Source organism: Hirundo rustica, chromosome 3 (assembly GCF_015227805.2).
Source record: "Hirundo rustica isolate bHirRus1 chromosome 3, bHirRus1.pri.v3, whole genome shotgun sequence".
Lineage (NCBI taxonomy): Eukaryota > Metazoa > Chordata > Aves > Passeriformes > Hirundinidae > Hirundo > Hirundo rustica.
The window spans coordinates 67,327,695-67,345,778 of NC_053452.1; the positions used below are offsets into that span (position 1 = coordinate 67,327,695).

General features: G+C 37.0%; 1 protein-coding gene across 1 annotated transcript in view; it reads left to right on the plus strand.

Moving 5' to 3' along the window:
- Positions 1–8,001: 8,001 nt before the first annotated feature.
- Positions 8,002–18,084, plus strand: part of FRK (fyn related Src family tyrosine kinase) — a 46,805-nt gene continuing 36,722 nt past the window's right edge. Inside the window, exon 1 of the mRNA XM_040058613.2 lies at positions 8,002–8,432. Coding sequence (XP_039914547.1) covers positions 8,002–8,432 — 431 coding nt within the window. The remainder of the gene's footprint in view (positions 8,433–18,084) is intronic.

Here is an 18,084-nt window from a genome sequence, read left to right on the forward strand (position 1 = left end):
TAAAGAGTATTTGATCTTCTATTCAATACATTTTTTTTTCTGTATGTGTTCATTGCTGATTATAATGAGAGTGATATTCCCTGGGGCTGCAATAACAAAAAGCTAATATTAATGCTTACAAATCTGAAATATAAGAGCTTATTTTGAATATAAATTTCATTTGATATTTACTGTTCTACTTCTGCCTTTAGAGGGTGTCTAGTAGTGGTCTGATGGAAGGATTAAAAAAAAAATATGCTGCATTTTGATAAGAAAGAGGTGATGTAGAAGAATATATGCTAAGCATCAAGAAGAGTTCGTCATGCTGATATAACTGTTTAAATATCTGTACTCTGTTTCTTTGTATGCCAGTGAAGCAGGTCAGAGCAACCTCTTCTGGTTTTAGGAAAACCATATGTCTGCATTTATCTACCTTCATGTTCTTAACAGGGGGAGAGACAAGTCTGATAAGGCTTAAAGCTATGGAAGCAAAGACAAAGGCATATGAATTTTGGAAGAAATTTTCAGAGCAAGAAGGTGAATTATTTTGTCTACAACAATGGAATTCTGTATCAGAAGTCCTTACTGAAAGTATCACCAAAGCTGGTGGCTTCCTATCCACTGTCCCTGTGTTTATAAAGATCACGTCTTGCATGCCAGGTAATGCTTTGTACAGCGTCTTGTGCAGCTGTGAAAGACATGCAGCAGAAAGAAAAGAAGAGGTAGGAAACTATACTCTAGAGAGAGAGAAGAATACTGAAATAAAAGGAAAGGAAGAACAGTAAGAAGATACATATTTGCAAGATACGTTGCATCTTTTTGTGAAACTTTCAATTTCGAACACACAGAACAGGTCAGACTGAAACACAGCAAAGAAATGACTTCATATAACACTTTTTTTTTTTACTTTTACAGTAAAACTACTCTAAATATAAGTCAAAAACTAATTAAAAAATAATGATACCTGAACTGGGGTAAAAAGGTAGTCCTACTCTCAGTTAAACCAGTGAATATCTTGTCACTTCTTCATAGTGAGAAAAACGTGATTTTAAGACCTTTTTTTACTGCATCAAATATAGACATGAGTCATATAAGTATTGGTATTTGTTGACTCTCAGATTGTACCTATGTATCTGAAGATGAGTAGGTAAGATAATGTTTTTTAAATCAGTTGTGCCCTTGGCCGTGGCTACACTATGGTACTTAAGATTTTAGTTTCCAGAGTTTAACACATACCCTGGCTGCTACTTCTTAACATAATTTTGAAGCGTACCCCAGCTTTAAAATTTTCTTTCTTCCTATCCTTTCCTTTTCATAGGGGAAATAGGTAAGTGCACATTGTGAGGTTGCTATGGAGCACATTCAATTCCCTTTCCTCTGGCTTATAAAGAGTATCTTACATTTTAGGTAATGTTCTTTACATGGCATCTCACTGTGAAAGGCAGATACAACAGAGAGAAAACAGGAAGTAGAAAACTATTTAGAAAACATACAAGGAGAGAGGGGTCAGGAAGGTGGGTGGACCATGCACAGGATTCATACAGACATAGAAAATGATTACAGAACCAGTCCTTTCCCTATTGAGAGATTTTAGATCCTAATACCTGCACAATTCATGGAAATGTGTTTTATTTAAATATGATCTAGCAGGAAGAATAAAAGTAAGATGGAGTAGAGAGGGAGGTGCTGATCTCTTGCCCCTGAGATCCAGTAACAGAGTGTGTAGAAATGGTCCAAAGTTGCATCAGGGGAGGTTCCAGCTGGGTGTTAGGAAGCTTTTTTTACTGAGAGGGTGGTCAAACACTGGAATGATCTTCCTAGACAGGTAGTTGGCACTCCAAGCCTATTAGGGTTTAAGAAGTGCTTTAATTTTTGGCCATTCCTGAAGTGGTCAGGCAGATGACCATTACACGTCACCTTCAGCTGAACTGTTCTGTTCTGCTCTGTTCTATTCTATTCTAGAATTAACAGCTAGTTTTTCTACTGTTTTGGCATGTCATATTTCAGTAATCTAAAGTAATTAATAAGATGAGTTCCTTTATACGGTATATCAATATAGTGTAATAGTAAATTTCATCTCTCTTTGAGATGCTGCCTTTTTGAGGTACAGCGAAGGTCAGGAGATAGTGGTAGGTTTATTTTTGGAAAAAGCCCTGGGCACTTTCGCTCACAGGTGAAACAATGAGCACAGTACTTTGATACACTCCTCCTTTACATCTATCTCTCTTTGGACTTCTCTGCTTCTTTTGCTGCAATTCCAGCTTAAGATAAAAATGGTAAATCATGTTAACAAGTCATCTGTGTTGTGGCATGCAGACTTTGATATAGTTATGTGAGAAATGATCTTGACCCATCATAAAATCTTCATAAATATATACATATTCTAAATTTAAAACCTATTTATAACAGGGTCAGGTTTGAAATACATTTTTTTAAAAGAATGGCAAATTCATGTTTGCTGATAATTCTTTGTCATCCACTTGCCAATTTTTTCCCACTCAGAGATAAATTTGATTAGACATATTTTTCGTGCCTTAGAGAGCTACAGCTCTTTAGTTTTATTCAGAGAAGCTGCTTCATAGAAAGCAAATTAAGTTACAATTTTTAACACTGTGGGTTGTATATCATTTAGAATAATGTACACTGAAATGAAAAATAATGGCTGAGGTCTGGTCCCACTGCAGATAATGGCAGAACTCACATTAAGTTTGAGCAAAGTGGGATCTGTTTGTTTGAACAAATAGAGGAAGTCTCTATTCTGTCAATCCTTGACAGAACCTTATTCCTCTCTGTTAATTTGTTGTCAGATGTAGTGTGTTTCAGGCCCAAATTCGGCTAATAAATAAACAACCCTCATCAGCAAATCACTTGAAAGTATACTTTTAATGTTTTCAAGGGTAGAGATGGATTACTGGATCAGCCTTATGGAAATGAATAGCCAGAGTTTTCTCATTACAAATGCAAAAAGATTTCAAGTTGGAAAATGCAGAATCAAGTATAACTCTACGTCTTTGTGGATTTATGGTTTAAGATAATAGACAAAACCAAGAAAGAGATTAATCAATAAGAGTAAACAATTTTGTCAAGGGCAAAATTATGCATGTAATTTATTTTCACTAAAAAAAATGTCAATTTGCAAATCAGAGAAACAAAATGGAAGTGCTGATTAAAAGGAATATAAAAAAGCTACAAAGTGGTAGTAATGTGTTCCATTTTAATGGGTAAATGGAAAGAAATATAGCTGAAAAGACAGCTGTAGTAAAAAAATCACTGTGCTTTATTTCAGTTTGTTACCTTAAAAAAACTACACAACTTTAAAATGGTTAGTCATTTAAATTATTCCCCAAGAACAGATTTAAAGTAATATGCTTTTGGTTTTCTGCTAACTTCTTTAAAGATCACATTATTTGAATATTTTACTTTGCTGAAAAGTTTGACTTGCTTTATCGTAACACATTAGTAAGTTTTTCAGCAAGGTAATAATGTCAGATATTTAAACTAACATACATTAGATACAACAGTATAGCTTCTGGCTTGAAAAAGATTATACCATATGGAAAGTGATGCTACAAGCATCATAGATTATTTAATTACTATTCTTGTATTTTATACCTTAATTTCTCATTTCCCTACATGGAGTTTTTTCCTTTTACAGAATTCAACACAATTATGAAGGAAAATATTTGTTTCTGTTGTGATCTCATTAAGAAAAGGCACTCTCTTTTTCAATTTCCAATTTAAACTGACTCATATTTCATAACAATACTATTAATGGATATTGCCTTGGAATATTCTTTTTACCCCAGCAGAGCACTATTCAGACTGCAATTCTTCTCTGCATGACATAGGGGAAGAGTTTCAAAGACCATGTATCATCAGTACTGAAGACTGAGTCACAGTGAATTCACTCCTTGTCTCTGAAATATGAATCAGCATATTTATGTGTTGAAGGAGGGTTCATTTTTTCTGAAACTCCCAAGTTTTTATGTATCTATGCCAGTAGTTCCATACAGAGCACATACAAACCAATTATTGTAGGAAATATCTATAATGCAAACTCATACAAAATAGTTTTTGAAGGCATGGAGTGCAAATTGAACTTATATCAAAACAAGGCTTTTGAAATGTTGTGGATTCAAATTTTATCTGTACTTATTTTATACAACTTAGTCTGATACCTTAATTCGTGCAGAAAAGGACCTGATTCTAAGATCAATTAATGTCAGTGTTGCAGATTAGTTTTGTACTAAGTTTACTAAAGGATGTAAACAAGTTATTCTTCTGTCCATTCAGTCAGCTAAGAGAAATATATTTCAACACCATCTTTAAACATGATTGTTTTGTAGAATAAGGCCTAAGGGATATTGACTCTAAGTTAATTAGAATTTGATTTAATGGATTTAGAGGATTTCAAATTAACCCTTTAAGCAGGCATAAGGCTCCTTGCAAGAGCCTTACTTACACTGGACTTTATAGGCGATATATAGAATATAAAAGGTAACTTCAGATATCTGTCATCCTCAAACCTATAGCATCAGTGTGCACTCTTTTCTTTATGGAACAAGGAAATATACATTAAATCAATGGGAAATGACCATTGAAGGGGGAAAGTACTGCTTGATTGAATAGATTTGCTCTCTTTTCTAAACTTTATGTAGTCCTGTCAGACATAGCTTTTAAATGATCGATCTTTGTTTCAAGGTGTTGCATATTTTAGGAAATTACTTACAATATTAGTGCTTGGCATTTTTTATAATATAGGGACCTGAATATTTCATTTGATTATTCATACTGTAAATGTGCCATGCTGGTTATAATAAATTCATCTTTCTCGCCAGCTAGCGCTGTCTGCAAGAATGAGGTGGGATCCTTGTATCCTTCTTAAAGCACTTATACCAATATAATTAATCAATATCTCTGATTAAGTCTTTTACTGTCACTTTACCTCCAGTAGCTTATATTTTTGAACAATTTCTGCTCTGATATTCAGACTCCAAAAAAAAATTAAATAAAGATATAGAAGGCCAAAGGGCAGAACTGTTTGGCCTCCTTTTGCAAAAAAATGAAAATATAACGGTATGCAAGATGAAAGAAATTAGTTAAGCCAAGGAATAAGTAATGCAAAGATTATTAAATTATTTGTAATACAAATGTAGAGGACTTGGACAATGGCTTATATTGAAAAGCCCCTGATTATACATGATTACCCTCATTTGTTCCAAACTCTGAATATGAAAATCAGGATTATGGGATTTATCAGATTTTATTTTTTTCTGTAAAACCAGCAAGAACATTTTTATTACATGCTAATTTTCTTTTCTTGCCTGTGATAAAATTATATAGTCTCTAAACCATTAAGAGTACTTTCTTATTTTCAGTAATGCTGTGAATCCTCAATAAAGTCACCAGGATGGGAGCAGCTCCAATCTTCTCTCTTTTTGAGAAGTCTTTTAAATCTGATTAATGAATTTAATGACTATTTGTTAAAGTCTGCTTAGTTAATACATAGAACTGGTCCTGAAGATCAGGATGAAAAGAATCTGATTTATAGTTATTGATCACTTCCAGAAAAAGTCTTTCTGTTCTTCTAAAGCCAAGCAGGGACACGAATTGAGGGAGAAGATGAATTTAATGCCTGGAACTCTTTGAGATAAGGTAGCCATCATATACACAATTATTTGTAGGTTTAAGCCCAGTTGTAGCTACAGTTATAAATGCTTGTCTGGTCTCAGTGAATGTAGTGTGATTTCTAATGTGTTTGTATATTGGTTCCTGTGTGTAAAGGTGGGACTTGATCCTGAAAATGGTTTTGTATTGTACAGCTTGATTCTGTATGATGCAAATGGCTTTGTTGTCATGATGAAATTATTCTGGGCAGTAACTGAGTTTGCAAAGTTTTCCCAAATGAATGTCCAAGTTGCCAGAACCAAAAACCATTACAGGAAAAGTCAATCAAATATGCAAACTGAAAATTGCCAGTTCACTTATTAGTATTTTCTAATATTCTCTGCTCTCAGTAAATGTAGAAAATTCTTTAAACAAGACCAGTGAAGGTAGTTTCTTTATCGACACAGGCTTTCCTTTCCTTTGGACAGTGTTACTCACACCAAGGAAAAATAAATATCTCTTGGATATATGTGTTCTTACTATTATGTGGTCATAATTGCTGGTGAAAAATCATCTCCACTGGTGCTTCAGAAACTAAATATCAACTAAACGCAAAATCGGCACACCTTTTTTTATCAGACCCTAAAGATGATGAGGTTTAGTGATGACTAGATGTGTATACTTCCTCCTTTATTTAATTTCTTTTGCAGCTTTGCAGAAGTGTGTGTAAGCAGTTCCCCATTCCTCTTCAGTGGAGATGCACCTGATATTAGCATTATCACTTTCAATGGTGGTACCGTTTAGTCATCCCACAGTCCATAGCTCTTCAGTAGCCTTCTGCCTCTGCCACTGGTCTCATTCAAATGAATGAGAGACATGTCGGAAGCAAGTGACTTTGGTTTCTATTATTTAGTTGTTTTCTTTCTAGTAAAGTAAAACCACAGAAGTCAGCAACTCTAAATGGAACTGAGAGATGTGTAACTGGTTTGGGAAAACAGCAACAAATTCCTGGGAAAAAAACAAGCAACCAACCAACAACAACAACACCACAAAAAACAAAAACAACAACAACAAAAAACCCACACCAAAACCAAAACAAATCAAAACAAAAAACCCAACAAACAAACAACAACAACAAAAAAACCGCCCATAAAAAATCCCTAAGAACTCAGGTTTTTTAATCTCCAGGAACTTATATGTCTGTCTGTGAGTTTTGATTAATCTCAGTAAATAGACTCTGATCTGTAAGAGTTTGTCTCTTACTGAAAATCCCACCACTGTGTGCAGACAAGCTGTCACTGTATCTTCTGTACTTCCTGCTCCTGATTCAGCCATTCTGTCGCTGTGGTGATTTCCAGGAGTTACCAAGCTAGGGTTGCACCACTACGATATGGCAGCCAACCTTTCAGCCTGCTTTGGCACAGCAGTATCCCAGGCTTGGTCTGTATGCTGGGTTAGAGATGCTTTAGAAATGGTCAATTCAGTGTCATTGGTTACATGGTGACTGGAAAACAGCCATTATTTTTATATAGGGTTGATCTAATTAGCCAGCCTCCTAGAGAAATGCTTTTTCACTAGTGCCTTGGTTTCCTTAAAATGCAGAATATCGAATGCCTTAAAATATTCTGCTTTATTACTGTAAGCCATATTTGGTTTTCCTTGTAAAAAGTGCCCATCTCAGCTGAATAAAAAAATAAAAATAAAAAAAAGCCAGAGGGCTGGTCTGTGGGGCATGTACTTGGCAGGGAATGTGCCTGGGTGTGAGCGAGGGCAGGAGCCACAGGTGCACTCCCAGTGAGGGCATCTGCCAGTCTCAGGCAAGCAAAGGCTTCCCACTGCGAACCGAAACCAGTACAAACCAGGAAACAAAAAGAAATATTCATTCAAGCTGTCCACGTCAGACTGCTGAGGAACCAGGCAGGTCAGTTTGGTTAATCATTGCCAAGACAGACATTCACCACTGATCGTATGACCGGACCACATCTGAGATAAGAAAACACCCATCCCAAACAGAAGGAATTGAAAAGCCTCCCTTATTTACATGTTCTGGCTTTGTTTTGCTATAACAGAAAAGGCTCCACACTTCACTGTTGTTCTCAGAGCTCAGGCCAGCACAGCTGTTGTGTTGCTTTCCTATTCTGAAGAGGAAGTGAAAAATTCCCTCCACACGTGCTCTGGCACTTGAATGCTTGGGTTTCACTCCCTGATTGGGAGCCGTGTGTAATGTGCTCTCTGTGGGACCCAGAGAGGAGCTTCCAGCTGTGCCAGGAATTGCTTCATTTTTTGCCAAAGGAGAAGGGGGAAAAGAAGTGTGCAAAAAGCTAAGATGTGGAGGATGCAAAAATTGGTCTAAGGGTCTTGCAACCAGGAAAAGCAAAAGAAAAGCAGAAGCAGAGGAAGCAACAAAGAATCAGGATGGGAAACTTCTTCCGGAAGCACTGTCCCTGTTTGGAGCCTTACCTTCCTTGCTTATTCTTTGGGAATAACGGTGAGCAGGAAGACAAAGGAGGCCAGGTCTTCGCCAACCTTGCTGTGGTAAAACCTGATCTCCAAGCAGGACAGAAGGACTTAGAGGGTAAGATAAAAGAGAAACCTTTACCTCCACTGCCCGGCCAGGATCTAGCAAACATTTGCAACTTTGTGGCTCTGTTTGACTACGAGGCTCGCACTGAGGACGACTTGAGCTTCCGAGCTGGGGATAAACTGCAAGTGCTGAATGCATCCCATGAGGGATGGTGGTACGCCAAGCTCCTCCTGCCAGAGGGGTCAGTCTGTCCTGGCCGCAAGCTCACGGGCTACATCCCCGCCAACTACATAGCTGCTGACCAGAGCATCGAGGCTGAGCCGTGAGTAGCCCACGTTGTGTGAAATGAGACTCTTCTGTTATGTTAAATGGGTTTGAGACAGGAGGTCACGGCCTTTTCTCCTGCTGGGTAGTACCCTGCCACGTTCAACCTCCAGTGGCCCTAGAGGTGGTAGCACTAGTTGGCATGTGCAAAGAAAAGACACCATGGTCACAGAAAAATAAATTACCAGAGGGAGAATGTGGAGGGGTTTTATTTTGTTTTAAATAATTTCCTTCTGTGATATACACTAATCGGTTGTTTAAAAATCATCTGGGAAGATCAAGTTGGTTAATCCTGTTCTGGTTCATTATTTGTATTTGTATAAGAGTTAGTGTGTATCAGATGATACCCAGAGAATAGAAATATCTAACCCCTGCCCTGAATAGTGTTCAGCTTAACCAGCTGCAAAGTTACTAGTTAATCAGTTAAACCAAGCTACCTTTACACCTTTTCATATTCTTTCAAATGATGGGCGAGTCTCTAACAGATAAGTTTCTAATGGTTTCTTCTAGACTGTGCATCTTCTCTGGAAGCATATCTCTGCTCTCAGGACAAAGTTAACTAAAGCAAGTACTGCAAAGGCCAAAAGTGGATACAACAACAGAGTACAGTAGAAGTTGTTAAACTTTCACAGAGTTTAATTATACACCCCTTCTTCTTCTGCTGCTTCAAAGCATGCCAGATCTTATGAAATATTCTGAAATAGATCAGGAATCACACAGAACCAGTTACTTGGCTCCCTAGTGATGATAAGTTGGGTCTGAATCAGCCTGGGCTGCACAGTTACTTCTGTATGTTGAAGTCAGAGGAAATGTTTGCTGAAACAGGTCTGACTGCAGTTCCCAAGGTATGTTTTGGCAAAAATTATCACTGTGTAAAGAAATGCCATAAGCAACATTCATTATTAGTCTCAGAATGAATGTTGACTTTAGAGGGATGGTGATGCAGCCTTTTAGTTAAATCTCATTTGGACCTGAAACATCATCTATGACCTGATCTGCCCACTGTAATGCTGCAGGCTAGGAAAATATGGCATATCAGATATGATTATGCCAGTCTTTTATCAGCTGCAAGATTTTTGCTAGAGGCATTTTAAGGCAAAACTAAGATTAATCTCTAACCTGAAGACCTTAATTTCCAGAGTTTGACCAGCTGTTTCTATTTCTCTATTCAGGCAGCCAACATTTTCAATGGTCAGGTTCAAAAAAATTCTTCCAGCTGGAGAAATTAATCTGCAGGGGAGGCATTTTCTGCATTACTAGATAAATGGTGGTAGGCTCTAATTTAGCTCAGCTTAGCCTTTGCTCTCTTTCAAGAGCTAGTTTTCTTTGATATAATCAGATTTCTTCATGCTGCTAATACTTTGAAAGTAATTTTTCTGTTATACATCTCAGCTCCTAATGTCCTTATCTTTCTATATCTAGAGCTTCAAATGCAAAGTTGTTTGCCAAAGTGTGTTGTTGTGTAACCTCTGTTTTTTTACTTGTTACTGAATCAATTTTATAATTTTTTACTTTTTTTTATATACCTTTCTCCCTTTAAAGTAAAGACTAAGTTAAAAGAAAGCATTTTTCTCTATAGATTGTTAGGACACTGGAGAGGAAAGTTTTCCAGCTCTCAGATGAAGTAATTTCTCCAAAATGAGTTTTTTATTTCACAGCAAAATTAATGTGGCTTAAACATGTTGTCTTTTCTCAGATTTCTTTGTCATTTGGCTTTAGTGATCTTCATGTATATACCAGCCTGTCTGCTGTCAGCCCACACAGATACAACAATAGACTAACTGAGATTAGAAAGGACCTCTGCAGGACATTTAAAGAATCATCCCAACTCAAACATGGCCAAAATAAAACTAGACCTCTTTGCTTTGTTGGGCATTTCCTGTTGCGCTGTTCATCCTCATAGTGAGGACTTTTATTGCCTTGCATCAAATTTGAAGATCCCTTGCTACAATTTCCTCCAAGAATTCCCTTTCACCTACCCTCTGTAGTTTACACCTCTGTTATTGTAGTGAAACAATAAGAACAAGGGTAATGATGGTGTAAAGAACTACCCTTTCTTTTCCCTAAAGTAAAGATTGCCATTAGAAAAAAGGTTGTTCTAGTGTCTCTATAATTAAAATTCAAAGATTAAATCATTCTCTCTGCCGACCTTAGTTTATCTTTTCTCATCTCTATTTTGGTTTTAATTCCCTTTGGTGTTGGCCAATTTTTCATGGCCATGATATAGACATTTGTGGAAATACACAAAGTTTCTAATGCATCCTTGCATCCTGTATGGCAGTCCTTTATGGCAGCACAGCACTGACAATGAATGGAAGGCTCACAATCTCGTGTTCATTGCCAAAATGCACATTTACCATATATTTGCAGCGTGTTTTTTATGCTTGCAATATTTGCCAGGCAGAGTTGTTCAACAGTCTTTGACTTAATTGAATGCACATTTTGTAGCACCAGCCAGCTTCTGTACATCTACAGAGACAACAGGAATTTTTCTTCTGCATTGCATCTCCATCTCATTAGACAAAGAAACACTGGCTATTCTGCTCCGAGAAACAGACTTAATTCCTGGTGTGACTCTTAGGAAGCTTGGGAAGAAAACCAGACTGATCACATTCTTTAGCAGCTGATTTCAGCATGTTTGTGTAGAAAGAATTTTAAAAATTGCATTCATATGCCTGCATGGCTACTCCATAAAGTCACTGAAACAAAGGAATAGAGGGTCATGAAAGGTTCCATAGTGCAAGATGACAGGGCCAGTCAGTAAGTTTAGCCAATAGATGCTTGAGAGCTGCTTTCAGAGTAGTCAAATTCCTTTTGCTTATAATTTCAGTTTTGCCTGTGACCTTCAAGAGTATTAACAAGCAAATGTATCTGGCCCTCCCTTATCAACATATTGACATGGCCTTTATAATAAAGACACTTGGAGATCAGATAGTCCATCTGAATCTGTGTTGTCAGTTCTGGCAGAGAATAATGCTGGGCCATTGCTTGTTCTGAGCAAGTGCTGCAGCAGACCAGTTTGACCCCTTGCTGAAGTGTCTGTGAATTTTTATCAGGGAGAAAGGCATGTTTTTCTTCACTTTTCCTCAGTAAGAAAGAGAATGAAGTAAAGCAAGAAAGAAAGTGAGAAAGTTCTTTCAATAACAATTTTTCTTCTGGGATGTCTCTGACTGTCCGATTTGACTGAGGTAGAGCTGATAAGGTGGATCAATATCTGGGGGAAAGGGCAGAAAGGATTTGCAATATCTCATCTGGGGAAAACAAAAAAAATAAACACTATTCATACCAAAGGCAATTTTCATGTATCCTTGGCTATCAGAAGTGAGAAGAAATGAGATTTCTTTACTGTGTTGCCCTCCTCAGACCAAAGGTTATTGGTAGAAGTTGTATGATACAATTGAAGGGAGCATTTTTATATTATATTTTGCAAGTATATTATATAATAGATATAAATTATGATATCAAAAGTCAAACACTTCTTATTTGTGCATGACTTTTTTTTAAGAAAAAAAGGTCATTTTGCTTCCTTCCTTTTGATCGCTTGAGCGATCTCTTCATAGGTGGATGACTTGGATGAAATTAACAACAATATGTGTGAATAGGGGGAAGAAAAGGTAAATCCATGGCTTAAGTTCTGTCTGCTGCAACATTTTGGTCCAAACACGTGCTGCACAAGATGAAATGCATCCAAGAAGTGCACACCTGCTGCAATGAAGTCTGTTTTGGACAGGCAGAGGAAACAAGGCCCTTCATTTTTATATTTACCAGTAAAGCATCTTCTCATTGCTGAGCTCTTCTAGCACCTGCAGTACTTCTTATACCAAAAACAACCTGTCAGGTGGAGAGATCATGAAGGAATTGTGTTTAGTGTCTCTGGAGACAGGTGTGTTGTCCTGGCCTCACCTGGGGTAGGTGGGACAAGGCAGTTGGGGAGTGGAAGCATTAATCTGGCAAACCATAATCACATAATGAACTTTCTCTTCATGAGGAAGTAAATCTGGCATCATGAAAACATTATTTTAAATAATATCTGACCAAAAGCAGACACAAACTATGCTAATGATATATTAGCAACTGTAAGAGCACTCGGTGCTTTTCTTCTCTCTGTGCCAGAGGTAGCAGTCAAAACCATGAGCCAGACAGATTTTTCATTTCTAAGGTAGTTTGAATGAGGTTGTATCTGCTGCATCACATGAATTTGGAATGCTCCTCTTTCTGTGTTTAGACATATAACACTTAGAAAAAGGAAAACAAAATTATTGGAGATAAAATCACATAATTTAATTTTCACATCCAACAAAGGATGATCAGAAAGAACAACTTGACAAATACCAAAGTCTGCATTAAAAGATAGAACTTCTTGGCAAATAGTGTGACCTTCCTGTCTCTGTGCTCTTTTTCTGCATCTGTTATTCTGCACTTCAAACAGGAACCATAGTAACACATTCACCTGCTCTTGTTTTGTTGCTGCCAGTTGTTTAAACTAAACAAGAAAATGACATAGTGCAAATTGTTCTGGATAAAAAATATAGCCTAGCTCTACAGTTAATTTTAATGAAGCAAAAATAAAAGAAAACACCTCACTGCTGGAGAGATGTGAATTCTGGTTTTGATAGAGGAAACACAGAGTATAGTTAGAGGGGGCTCTTGCCTGCCATCCTGATGGACCTGCTGATTGTTTATTGAAAGACTTACAATCGTAAAATCATAGAATCACTGAGGTTGAAAAAGACCTCTAAGATAATCTAGTCCAATCATTAATCCAGCACCACTCTGTTCACCACTGGCCCCAAAAGCCACATCCACATGCCTTTTGAACATTTTCAGGCATGGTGATTCCACCAGTTCCCCAGGAAACTTATTCCAGTGCTTGGCAATCCTTTTCATCAAGAAATTTTTTAAAATAACCAATCCCCTTCCTTGGCACAACTTTTCCTCTCTTCCTGTCCTTTGTTATCTGGAAGACACTCACCCCCACCTCACAACAACCTCCTTCTAGGTAGTTACAGAGAGCAGTAAGATCACCCCTGAACCCTTTTTTCGCTAGACTAAACAATCCCAGCTCCCTCAGCTGCTCCTCCTCCTTGTGCTCCAGACCTTTCCCAACTCCACTGACTTTCTCTGGACATGCTCCAGTACCTCAGTGCCCTTCTTGTAATGAGAGAGTCCAAAACTGAGCATAGGACTCACCAGCGCCAAGTACAGAGGGACGATCACTGTCCTGGTCCTGCTGGCCACACTATTGCTGATGCAGGCCAAGGTGCCATTGGCCATTACTAATTCCATGTGTTCATGCCAGCATTATTGACACAGGACTGCTGTGCTGAGGGAAGCAAATCCATACAAATTCCTAGTAGATTAGGTCAAAGAAGATCATAGCAACTGCTTTTAACTTTTGTCAGTTTTGAAAATATTTCTTATCTCTTATATCTTATGTAAGTATCTCCCAGCTGGTGGAAACTGAGTCCCAGACCTAATCAGTGAAACCTCACTAGTCAATTCCAGAGTGAGCTTTTTAAACTACCTTCTGAAAGCAGAAATGTCTTGTAGGTTATTTTTGTCAATCTCCATAATTCCTTCACCTTCTCTTACCTGACTCAGCTTTAACTATTTCACACATTGACTGAATCTCAATTACTATATGTGACAAATAAAGTTTTCACTGGGCTGATTTGTTTTAGACTTCCTGCAAAGTGAGGATTTTGGGGTTCCTTTGATTCATGTGGGTCATTTTTCAAAGTTGTATTCACAGTCAAAATGTCAAGAGGCTTTTTTATAAGTGAAACCTTAGATTCTACAGAGTATTTCAGAAAACTGAATGTAATCCAGTGTGGTTTCTGTGTGCTTCCTCTCTTGCTCTCATAGTTCCTTATTCTGTCACAGTACAAACTCCAGAGGACACCACCAGAATGTCTACTAACCCTTGTACTGAAATGAACTTGTAAAAATTGTTCATTGCTAACATGACTACACAAAGTACCAGTAGGTTTGTTGCACATTCTTGGAACCTGCGAAGTATTGTAAGTCATTCTTATACTTTTTTTGGTAAAAAAGGTCTCTGTCACCAAAATATGTATGTTATATAAAACATTGAAAAGCCTATATGTGGAATTCCATCTTTTCTTTCAATTGATATACTTTATCTATGGGTTGTTTTTTTTTTTTTTTCCTCTGTGTGTGTATACGTGTGTACACACACACAATAGAGAAATTTTGCAAGACTGATACTTTTAAGATCATGCAATACGGTCCTGTGAGATGAGGTGTGTATTACAAAGATAGATCATGTTTTTGATGGTTTTTGACTTGGAAGTGCCTCTCTTAAATTTAAACAATGGAATACTGCAAGAAGACCATTAAATAATTAATTTAACTTCTTTAACGATGGTTAAGTATTCCAGTGCTCTCTTCAAGCACATATCAAACTTTGATTTAATTTCTGCTTATTTCTTAAATATTCAAAGTCTATACTGAACACTAAAGGAAATGGTTTATCAACTGTAAAATGACAATTTTTTTCAAGTGCCAGTACTATTTTTACATCCATATGCATATCCACATCCAGAAAATGTGTCTCTGCTCAGAAAAGTGGAAGGAGTTGTGGCATTGTAGATGAGCAGTTCATGAAAACTTGTCGAATTAAGGTCACCTATTTTCTGGCAATGTGGCTTTCTATGTATGTCGTGTATATAGATAATAATATGTGCGCTTTGTCTATTCAAATTCTGAGAAATTAGGAAATTTCATCCTACCTTGTCTTGAAATCAGTGTGAGTGTTAATTATAATCATTAGATACTAGTTTTCATTAATGTATTTTAAAGAATATGGCAATGAATTACATGAACCTCCCAAAAAATGTCCTTAAAACACATCCTGCAAACACAACCAGTTAGCTTTCCCTAAGCCTTGGTGGTCTTTACAGTGTCTTTTAGAGAAAGAAATAAAAAAAAGGAAAAAAAATAAAGAAAAGAAAAGAAAAAAAAAAAAGGCCACACAACTCAATAGTCCTGTTTGGTAGGTTTTTTCCCGACTCAGTATGAATAAGCATTGTGCATACTTGCATAGATTAGTTGTGTTTGAATAATGTTGTTGGCAAAAACATTCTCCAGGTATTGTACAATGTTTCCCCAATAGCCGCCTTTGATGGCTCTCTGCCTAGGACAATACAGAACTGTGCAGAGCTGAGTGATCTCTGACCCGGTTTAGAACTGAGAAATAGTAACCAACAGTTCAGCCAGGCTAAGAAGTCCTAAAGCTGGGCTCATTTTATACAAACTAGGTCAGGTATCTCTGTGAAGAATTATTTTGTCACATGTGAAAAGCACTGTTGGATATAGAAGACTTTCTTTGTGTAAGATTCTATCTGTATTGAAGAGATTAAGAGATAAAAACATAAGAGATACCCTACAAGGTCAAACCAATGGCTCCCTCTAGCCCTATTACTTTCAGAAAGGATTTTGTGAAAAGTGCACAAGCCCATCTACTTTCTTTGGTCTCTTACCTTTGTACGTCACCACGGGCTGGAACTGTTGTATAAGCAAAGTCATCACTGCCATGTCTAATTACGGACCTATTGTCAAGTCTGCTTAGCAAAACCATAGGTGTTGACACTGCACAATTCTTTATTTCTGTCAGTGGGCAAAGACCAAGTTATTAGGACAAAAAAACAACCAACCCCACAAAAAACCCCTCTCATCTCTGCAAAAAGTTTTTTATTTCCAAACAAGTGTTTGGCCTCTTTTTATTCTTTTTACTAGATTGTTGATTGCTCAGTCATGAGTGACACAAAAAAAAGACATGCTGAAAATAAATAGGCAAAAAAGGAAATGCTAGCACTGCACAGGTCCCTGTGACATTCAGGGACTGGTCCTTTACAGATCTCAACTATCTGCCCCGTCTACACTAATGCCTCTAAGTCAACCCAGGCTGCAGGCATCAATGACTTTACCCTCACAGATTTATCCATCAATTAATTTCGCTCCCTACCGAAGATGCAGTGCTAAACCCAGGATATGTCCTGTTATTAACCTAAGGACATTATGTTCCAACATGAGGCTATAGCAGACATTGCAAAGACTTTGATACTGAGCAGCCTTCCAGCAACACAGTTGACATAAAAGAGGTTAACGATTCATCAGTCTCACATGCTTTTCTGTAGTAAAATGTTTTGTTCTTTTTCAAGCTATGTAAGCAAGGGATGCATAGCAGAGAAAGAATGTAATTTATTGGATGATATTTAAAAAGAAAGGACAAAATATTATTACATATTTACTATTCTGTGTAAAAGGAAAAGTAAGTTTTTCAGTTATTTTTTAACAATACTATATAGGATATATTCAAAGGCCCTTCTTGTGTTAAAACTTTAAAAATAAGAGATTAAACTTCTTTACATAAGAAGTTTGTCCTTCATCAGAATTTTCTTAAATGTTGACATTCAGGTTTTCAACTCATATCTGTGTAAAGAAAACCATGAGTGTTATAAGAAATTAGAATGGAAATTGATGTCTTTGCAGTTTTCAGTTCTCCAGACAGGCCTAGAAATAGCTTTTCAGAAAATCAAACAAAATATTGATAATGAAAAATTATTCTTTTTCTCTGTCACTTAAACCACATAGATATACATTTTTTTTTTTCATTCTAGTACACTAACCTTAATCAATAAAAAATGGAAAAAAACAAAGCAGTGATTTAAGTGATGTGATGGCTCCATAAAGGATTGCATTAATTGAAATTCCATTACTTCTGTGCAGAGTACCCTGTAATACTTTACATTATAAATTTATCTGCAGTGATGTCAGTCAGAATTTTTCCTTGGCTTTCTCTCACTAAATTAGATATATTTCTAGCTTAATTAATTTTTTTCCAGTATTTATAGCATAAAAATTTTTGCAGCACAGCTTTTTAAACATCACTGCAAAAGAAGAGGAAAAAAAGAAATCTAAGACTCACATGTGAGAATGAATATGTACCATGAATTTCAGAAATGTTGAGAACTCACCAAACCCAGTTTTCATTTTGAAATTACTGATCTTTTCATTTAGTGGAAGTCTCTGTAAGGAAATATGGAAGGAGTCTTTGCTCCTCTAAGGGTGTGTAGTGAAGGGAGCCATAAACAAGAACAGGCAGACAAACCTGAGGGGCACACGAGGAGGGTGGTGGTGAGGAGGAGGAGCTGCTCAGTTGCACTGACAGAGAAGGGCATGTGGAGTGTGGGAACATTGCTTTTTCAGGATCATCTGAGGACCTTGCCAGCAAGGAAAGGGAGGGAAACAAACACATGGATACCAAACCTGACAAGTTAATGTTAACAAAGGCAATACTCAGAAATAAACTCAATCAGACTAGCTGATGAGCTATCAGGAAGTTGCAGGCAAACTCAGACTATGCAGATGTTAAGGATGTAAACCTGAGTGTTCAGGAAATTAAGTGAATGTATGATTGAAAAATTTCTTGTCTATTTGAGTTTCCCACAGTGTTAAATCAGTTAATGTTATTTGTGTTCTCTGTACCGTGTTAACATAAGGGCTACCTCAGGATTTCCAGTTTGTTCCTTGGTTATGAACAGCAGAGTTATTGCTACTTTTACAGTATATTATGTCAGTATAGAAGTACAAATGTATACAGGTACTACTAGCATTGTTGCAAGATT